Raw genomic sequence first — 9,592 nt, 5'->3', positions numbered from 1 at the left:
AGAAAAAAAAAAGAAAAAAAAAAGAAAAAAAAAAGAGTTGGGAGAGTCTTCTTTTGGTTTTGGGAAATAACAGAAAACTGACACGCATAGGGCCCGAGGCAAACTGGGCGTTCCAGCTTCTTAAACCTCGCAGGTTAAGAAGCTCTTTGTGATGCAGGGCACATAGTATTACATGTTTGCTATACAGCCTTCACAAATCAGCCTGGCCTCGTACTTAAAAATTTTGTGGCTTCTTTCTTGTGTGTGTGTTGTTTTATTTTGTCTGTGTAAGTCTCTGGCATTAACTATCTTCTGATGAATTCCAGTATCCAAATGCAGCTGACAACCAGTCACTAGTGGTGTTCTACTGGGGGGTTGGTAGTGGGGCCAGTCCTGTCTAATATCTTTATTGATGACATGGACAAGGAGCTTGAGTGCACCCTTAGTCAGTGTGTGGGGTGACACCAGGTTGGGAGGAAGTGTTGATTTGCCTGAGTGTAGGAAGGCCCAACAGGGACTTGGACAGGTTGGATCAATGGGCTGAGTCCAAATGTATGAGCTTTAACAAGACCAAGTGCCGAGTCCTGCACTTCAGCCACGATGACCCCATGCATTACAACAGGCTTGGGGCAGAGCAGTTGGAAAGCTACGTGGGGGAAAAAGATCCGGGGTATTATTAGTCAACAGCCAGCTGAATGTGAGCCAGCTGTTTCCACGTTCCAATGGAACCACTGTTTCCACGTGGCCAAGACCAATGGCATCCTAGTTGCATCAGAAATAGTGCAGCCAGCAGGAGCAGGGAAATGATCATCCCTCTATACTCTGGACTGGTAAGGCTGCACCTCGAGTACTGTGCTCAGTTTTGGGCCCCTCACTACAAGAAATACATTGAGGCCCTGGAGCATGTCCAGATAAGGGCAGTGAAGCTGTGAGGGGTCTGGAGCATAAGTCTTATAGGGAGCTGCTGAGGGAACTGGGATTTTTGAGTCTGGAGAAGAGGAGACTCAGGGGAGACCTTACCACTCAGTACGATAACCTGATGGGAGGTTGTGACGAGGTGGGGGTCAGACTCTTCTCCCTGGTAACAGTGATGGAACGAGAGGTAATGGCCTTAAGTTGCAGCAGGAGAGGTTCAGGTTGAATATTAGGAAAAATTTCTTCTCAGAAAGAGCAGTAATGCACGTAAGCTCATACATGTTTAACGTGTATAACTTACTATTGGGACATCCACTCTTTAAACAGAATGTTCCTTTCACACATCCAGTTTGTCATCACTAAACAGCAGAAAGCTAGTTAAACAAACAAACAAACAAACAAACAACCCTATATTTTAAAATTTAACAAAATTTTCTATCTCATGTCTGACGATGGCCCAGATGATTACTTTCAGGTAATTTTCCTAATACTGGTTCTTGGTGAAATGTTCCATTTCAGACAACAAAAAAACATTTGTGAATGGTGAATGGGGAGTGTTATGAGGTTTTCATGTGAATTCTATTCACAAAAAAAACATGTATCTGTGGCATGGATGACATCTGAGGAACTAGAAGGAATTTTAAAGAAATGCACTTGGGAGAGAAAGTTAAGTGATGATCTTCAGAGATCTCCAATTAGCCTCATATTCTCTCAGTTTACTTCATTTGGATCACCAATAATGGAAGAAATTCTAATGCATTGCTATTTTTGCAATGTACAGCAGAGGACACTCTGGTCAAGTAGAACTGGCCAGTGAAGTAAAATTAATACAGAGCTAACAGAGGTGCATGTATTAGAAAAATGAAATATGAATGGTAATTTAGTACCTATCATTCAAATATGGCTTTTGAGAGGCATGTATTCTGACATTAATGGGAAAACTTTTGGATAACTATGGAACAATAAGCAATTTCATCACCTACAAGACTGGTTTAAAAAGTACTTGGCAACAAACTGTAAAATTTAGAAGTTAAAGCAGGAAAGATAAGAAAAAACAAACAGGAATGAATCCCCAGAGATAGGTAATTATTCTGTGAATGAATATATTTAAATGCCAAGGGAGTGATTTATAATCTATTCATGATATAACTTGTACTATACAGCAAAACTGAGATTTTAGTTTCCTCATAAATCTTTATAGCACATATTAAATTTGTAATCATAAATGCTCGCATCAGTAATCTTATTTTGAAAGCCATGCTTATCCAGTCAGTGCATGGAAATTTACCATGAAATTTACGCAAAGTGAATCTCAGACAGTCAGTATTCACAGGTTGGTTTGCTGTGGAGTTTTGAAAATCTCAGCTTTAATTTGGAAACAGTGCATGAATTATTCACCTGCCTTTGGAAAGTTCACCCGTGTCCACAGGGGCAGACTTGCAAATAGATGTTTTCTCTCACCCATTCCTGTGTTCAAACTGTAAAAACACTTTTCCTCTGTTCCTAAGAATAAAATTATGCTTTGCTTCCCTTTTGTCTGATTACCATGGATTGGTGGTAGTCAACTGTGTTCTCCTGCTCCTTGCGGGGTGAGTCCAATGCAAGTTTAAGATGATAGCTGTAGAGAAATTACTTAGTTGATATTTCTGTAGAACAAGGGACCTGAAATCTCCAGATACTTCAAAGCTGTAATTACCTTTCAGACTGAAGCTACCTAGAGGCTCTACAGCATCCTCACAATACGTGCTATTTATAAATAAAACTTATTCACGCTAAGATATAGATATTTTATTATAAATATTTATTTATAATAACCTAACTATAGTTAATAATTTTTTCATTTCTAAATGAAGTAGATTTTATGTTTTTCATTTTCCCTCATCCAAGGACATCTAAGTTTTGAGTTTTGTTAACTTGAGAGAATCACAGGGAGTGTTCAAGCACTAGGGAGCTGATGGTGCATTATGGAGAAAATAAAAGAATCAAAAAAATACCAGTCCACATCACTGCATCTTGGTTTTTCTTTGTTTGTTTTCCAAATACCTGAGCATTTCGGTCATCCAGTCAGTTCAAAGAGAAGAGTTTGCTTTGCCAAGATGCTGGGACACATAGTGTCTTGACTGTGCTATAGTACTCTCCCAACGGCAATCATTCCCAGGCACAAGCCTGTATTTGTGCACATTATCTGCCCAAATCACTTCAGTTTATTCCTTGGATTTGCCCTTCAGGAAATGTGGCTGGGCTTACCTCTCGGTGCTCTTGGAGCCATGATCAAAATGAAACTGCCCCAAAACTTATCACCAAGTATTTTTAAAGGTAGAAAACTAAAATATAAGGTAATATGGGTTAAAGTGTTTTTCTCTGAAGCTGACAAGAAAAGGAAGAATTAGATTGCAGTATGAAGATAGAGAAGCCAGACGAAGCTGAAAGATTGGGCAAAGAATGCAGTTTGCATTGGTTGAAAGAGTGCCCAGAACAACAAAATGGTCACACCCCAGTTACCTGCAGTACTTCTGCCACTGTCACAAAAAATAGCTTGCCCTTGAGTGCACTGAGGTGCTGCTGAAGAAGCAGAGGGCCCCTCACAAAGCAGCAGGCACTATTTCTTCCATTCTTTTAGCAGTGGGAGTTAACAAATTTGCTTCTGCAGGCTCTCTGTCCCAGCTATCTTTTCACTTCTTCCTTTCTTTCCCATGGCAGAGAGGGCCTGGCACCTCTCAGACACTCCATTTGCACATATTACTTGGAATAGTACTTCGTCTACGCCTGGGGCAGGCTTTTCTGTTTGTCTTTGTTCATAAGCTGTTTTTTGAATTTTATGAAATGGCACATCCCTTTGCCAAGATCTTCTTTAGCACAATTCAGCTGTTCCAAACCAGGTTATGCTAAATCAATCAATCAATCAATCATCTTCTTTTGGAAGATGCAGCTGAAGTCATTGAGCCCCAGTGAAGTCTGGAGGCTTCCATGAGATTGCTCTATAGAGCAGTTCTGTACCACTGCATTCCAGAAATATATGCTATATAAAATAAGTATGGATACCACCTGACTACTTTGCTGTTCACAGACCCCAAGTATCTCATTTCATGGTTTGATGATACGAACATATCTTAGTTTCAGAATCAATTTTAACTTTGATTGCTTCCTTGAGGGCACTCCTCTCAAGTAGTCCCCCCAGACAGCTATCACCTTTATAAGCCATTTTATCTTGAAGTCCAGAGATGTAGCTGGATGATTTGTTTAGCTTTGGGAATATTCTGTGCTTCACTGGAAATATTTAGGAACCCTTATTTGACTTCATTACATAGAGCAGTGGAACAATCTATGTGTATAGTTGTTTAGTAGACATAATTGATCAGCCGTGTACAAATTTAAGATGGTACTGATACTTATTCAACACTTTCCTCTTCTGCCTGGTGACTCCTTGCTATAAACATAAACAGAAACCAGATCTTGCTTCAGAACAGAGAACATATCTTGCTCTGTATGAAGTGTTTTGTCATTTTTATCTTTTTTTTTTTGTAGCTTTTTTTTTCCCTTCAAATTGTCCCATTCAGGAGATATGGTGGTGTTAAAGGAGGAATGGGCTTTCTCTAATCTTGTTTTCTGCCTGAGAATTCGTGTCAGTCAGCGTACCAGTTGCTGCTGCCTGGATCTCAAAGATATATCACAGACTTACCAGTTCTTTTTTATTGTTCTGAGCATTCAGAACATGCAGGGTCTTTAATATATCTCAGTATAACAGTTTCTGGAGTTTCACACTTTAAATACTTTTCTGTCTGTTACAGTATGCTTGTGCACCTCACATCCTAAATCTGTGGAAACGATCCTGGTTGCATATCCCAGTAAGGACAGACAAAGGAACAAGAAGTGAAGACTCTGAAACATAGTTGTAAAGTAATTCCGGACTGAGTGATGGTGATTCATCTGAGTCATTCCGTCAGAAACATCAAACACATTTGTTAACTGTATAACAAGAAGGCAAATCCCTGACAGACAGAAATTTGAAAAAATGTAGGGGGAGAATCAACTTGAAGTCCTGCAGTCAGAGAACAAAAGAAAGCTTAAATAGGAGGAAGAAGCCCATTCAAGTCAGCTACAGGAGCTACCTACTGTAGCCAAAAACCTTGGGGTGAATAATGAGTTCCTGCCACAAAGCACTTCACCTTTTAATGTAATTTATGAAATGCAGCAGTTATTTGTTGCTAAAGAGATTAACAGCAACCACTCACAGAGATACGTATATATGGTCTAGCAAGGGATTCCTATTTTTTATACAGATTGCACAATCAAAAAATGTATCCCTAGCATTTCTATGATTTCTTTAGCTCTCTGTGGTGGAGATGTAAAGACATCTGCAGAAAACCTTCCCTGTTTCCTGTGTCAGGCATTCAGCCAGAACAGCTATGTAGATCCAGCATCTTCATCATTACACTTCTAAGTGAAGTCATACTATGAAAACATACACTGTGATTAATATATGGGTGTAATCAAGTCCCAGTTTTCCTTAGTAAAGGGAGTGCTGTAACTCGGCAAGAGAGCACTTCAGGGTATGTATTAACTCAGGTGTGCAGAAAGGCATGAAACATTAGGCTGAGTAATTTTAAACATCTGAGCAATATATTAATGGATCATTAGTATGTGCCCTGGAGTGTATATAGCTCTTAGTAACAGTAATAAAGCACATTCCTAAAGATAAATAGTGCTATCTTTGCAAACAAAAGGAAAACTCGGTGATGTATTGAGATAATAGGTGTAGAATGTTCTTTGAAATTTTGGAAAATGCAAATTTAAGTTTTATTTTAAATAAAATGAAATGGGCTGGTTCACATTTGTGACCCAGCAGAGGACACATTGCCCTGAGATCATTCAGCTGTAGGGAATAGACACTGTATTTTTTTTTAGTTATTCTATATGCTCAGCTCATGGTTTTTGAAGATGGTGACTGCTGGCATACTGTAGCCAGAGGGTTGAGAGAAGAGCTTGTTCACCTTTACTTGGCACTCATCAAACCACATTTAGAATAATGCATTCAGTTTTGATCTCCCCTAGTTCAGGAAAAATGTTTGTAAACTTGAGCAAGTCCAGCAGGAGGCTACTATGATGATTGGAGCACAGAACCCAAAAGGAGAGACTGAGGGAACTAGCCATTTTTTAACTTGGATAAGCCTTTGGGGGAACCTGATGGCAACTTTCCAGTACTTACAAAGAGGTTACTGAGAAAATGGAACCAGGCTTTTCATGGATATGCATGATGAGAGGCTGTCAGACAATGGTCATAAATTGAAATTGAAGATTACAACTAGAAGTATATAGAAAAGCTTCTTTTTTTTCCCCCTTCCCTCACCATGGTCAGTCAGTTGATCAGTTTCCCCAGTAAGGTTGTGTGGTTTCTATTCTTGCAGATTTTCAAGACCCGGCTGGATAAACCCTTGCCCAGACTGGTCTGACCTCATAAATGACCCTGCACAGGCTCTAGGCTGTGCTATTCACATTTGTTGTGTGATGTACGTGTACAACTTGGTTTGTACTTTCACACACTTAAGTACAAATCAACACTGCAGGTTTTATGTTACTTGTCTGGGTTCATTTGGATCCAAATGGGTTGTCCAGCTATACAAGGTTATTCTCCTATCATTTAAGCACTTCAAATTAACTTGTGTGTCAGTGTGGTCCTTCAGTATTCAGTGTAAATGAGAACCTGTTTTTCCTAGATGATCAGTGACCACACAGAGTCGACCACAAAATGCAGCTTGCTCAGTGATACTTTGAACAATAGGCTATGGATCCACCTGAGAATGAGCTGCATCTTCTGTAATAGGCAAAGGCATAGCACCTGGAGGAGGGCTAAACATTTTTTTCCAGTCTCATCATACCAAAAGGAGAAGACATTTTTTCTTCTGGAGGATGCTTAACCCCAACTTTGTACTGAACAATGAGCAGGCGGAGATAGTAAAGTCTGCTACTAGCGTCTACTATGTAGGTGTGAAGAGCCATCACCATATATTCTACACGCCAATCATCAGTTACGCTGCCAAAAATATCAATGACTTCAGTAGTTACATTTTCCCCAAATGCCTGGGGGTCCATGGATGAAATCCATGTGTGTTTCTGTTGCCTGCCAGCTCCTGTCTTCCTCACAATAAAAGCACACCTGGGGTTGCTAGATGTCTGTTTCCCAGGGATATTTATCTGTTCATCCTAAAACTGTCTTTCTGAGCCTGCTCTTTGAGCAAAGAACAATAAATAAGGAAATTGTATGCAGGAAGGAAGCCTGTGCAGAATACAGAGTTCTTAGGTTGCTTTTGCAATATCCTCAGCAACATGACTCTAACGTGTCTCAGTTTTACTCATAGTTGTTAGTGATATGGTCATCAGCTGTACTTGTTCTCTATGGTATCATTTTGTCATATCTGACTCAAAATATCGTCTCAGAGTGGTAATGAAAAACCAGTTCTGTATCAGAGTCAGCTATAAATGCAATAAAAAGTCTGTGTTTATTCAGACTTGTACAGCTTTTAATGTGGTGAACACTCATGCTGATATTATCTGGTGGTGGTCCAGGCCACAATATGCTTCATCACTGGATAGTTCTCTCATCCTGGCACATCTGACCACAGCTGCTGCCCATTTAGAGAAAATGCTCCTCATCTCTATGAAAGAGGGACTTTCATTTTTTCTTGTGAAGTAATGGACGGGAGGCAGAAAAGTTTGAAAGGAGAGTATGAAAGGGAGGGTGCTGTAGCAATTCTGGGAAACTGGCTGCCTGAAGGCATCTGACATTTCCCGTCTTCCGGCTGACAGAGACAGTGTGCTGTGTCATATCTTCCTTGGCACTGATGTCTGGTCAGAACTGGAGCCAGTGTGAAGGGAAGGAGGCTCAAAGTCTTTGTAGCACTCCAGCATCTTTGGAACACTGCAAAGCAGAGCAGCTCAAGCAAGCTGGCTGATGACAGCAAGCTGAGCAGTGCAGCTGATACAATAGAAAGAAGAGATGCCATCCAGAAAGACCTGGACAGGCTTGAAAAGTGGGCCCACAAAAAAATAATGAGGTTCAACAAATTCACTTGGATTGAAGCAATCCCAGATGTGAGAGAACAGACTGGGAGAACTCACTGAGAGCAGCCCTACAGAGAAGGACTCAGGGGTCTTGATGGACAAAAAGCTGGACATGAGCCAGCACTGTGCTCTTGCAGCCCAGAAAGCCCAGTATTCTGGGCTACATCAAAAGAGGGGTAGTCAGTGGGGGAGGGGTGTCATTGTCCCCTCTACTCTGCCCTTGTGCAGCTTTATCTGGAGTTCTCCATCCAGTCTTGAGACCCTCAGTACAAGAAAGATGTGGAGTTGTTGGAGCAGATCCAGAGGAAGGCCATGAAGATGATCAAAGGGGTGGAGCACTTCACCTATGAAGAAAAGTTGAGGGGGTTCGGTTTATTTAGCTTTGAGGAGAGCAGGCTCCAGGGAGGCCTTATTGCAGCCTTGAAGAAAGCTTTTAAACAGGGGAGAGACAAACTTTTTACACAATCTGATAGTGATAGGACAAGGGTGAGTGACTTTAAACTAAAAGGGTGAAATATTTTACTCAGTGGGTGGTGAGGCACTGGAACAAAATGTCCAGAGATGCTGTAGATGCCTCAGCCCTGGAGGTGTTAAAGACTGGATTTGCAGTGGCCCTGGGCAGCTTGATCTAGTGGGCAGCAACCCTGCCTACAGCAGGGTTGTTGGAACTAGATGATCATTGAAGTTCCTTCCAACCCAAGCCATTCTATGATTCTATGAAGTCAGACCAATTACATATCACTTGTCTGAGAGAGTAAGACTTAAATATGAATCAGCACCTGCCAAGTAAAGTCCAAGATTTTCTATTTAAGGAGACAGCACCCATAAGGTCACATGAGTGCATGTTAATATGCTTGGACAATCAAGAAGTCAGCCCTTAATGAGCAATTCATGATTTAGCCTTGACAGCACAGACACGGACATAGAAATGTCTGAGATGATATGATGTCAGTGCTTTCCACTGAGAAGATACATTACCAAATGTGGAATGGGATTAAATGCACATATTTTTATTATCAAAATCTATGGATTTGGGACTTTTCCATCCAGATCATTCAAATATCTGAATTTGTAGCATTGTAAACAGTCTGATCTATTTTATAAATTTTAGTGCTAACATAACTGCTAATATTTTTCTTGGAAACTAGATGTCAGTAGTGGTTTAGAAATGGCAGATAAATTTTCATTCCTATTTTGTTCATTAGCTACAACTCATTTACAACCTTTCAGGCAGTCCCTGTACACCTTCAGAAAAAGTGTAGAGCTCGTCTACATTGTAACTGAATACTGAAATTAGATCCTTCCGTAACCTTCTTTTCATCAAGCCAAAAAAACTCAATTCCTTGGCCTTTCTTTGCATGTCACCTGAATCACTCTCATGTCTCTTCATGAGATTTTCTCAGACTTTTGCTTTTCTCTCAGTACAGAAGACAAAGCCAGACACATCTCCAGGCATGGTCTCACAAGTGCCAAGCGAAGGGCAAGAATCACTTCCCTTGACCTGCCCATGGTGCAGTAATACTGCCTAGTAGAGGATGGTCCTCAGTAGTTGCATAGGCTTGCCACGCATTTTTGTTTCGCTTGCTGATCCATAAGTCCTTTTTCATACAGTTCCTTTTCAACCAGACAACCTCCAGCC

At 40.7% G+C, this 9,592-nt stretch overlaps 1 protein-coding gene across 1 annotated transcript in view; it reads right to left on the bottom strand.

The window, feature by feature from the left end:
• RPRD1A (regulation of nuclear pre-mRNA domain containing 1A) overlaps positions 1-6,984 on the bottom strand; it is a 54,066-nt gene extending 47,082 nt beyond the window's left edge. Inside the window, exon 1 of the mRNA XM_031552700.1 lies at positions 6,771-6,984. Coding sequence (XP_031408560.1) covers positions 6,771-6,984 — 214 coding nt within the window. The remainder of the gene's footprint in view (positions 1-6,770) is intronic.
• Positions 6,985-9,592: the final 2,608 nt, after the last annotated feature.

The sequence above is a fragment of the Meleagris gallopavo genome, chromosome 3 (assembly GCF_000146605.3).
Source record: "Meleagris gallopavo isolate NT-WF06-2002-E0010 breed Aviagen turkey brand Nicholas breeding stock chromosome 3, Turkey_5.1, whole genome shotgun sequence".
NCBI classification, from domain to species: Eukaryota; Metazoa; Chordata; class Aves; order Galliformes; family Phasianidae; genus Meleagris; species Meleagris gallopavo.
The sequence above is the reverse complement of the archived record's forward strand: the minus strand, read 5'-3'. Positions and strand labels throughout refer to the sequence as shown.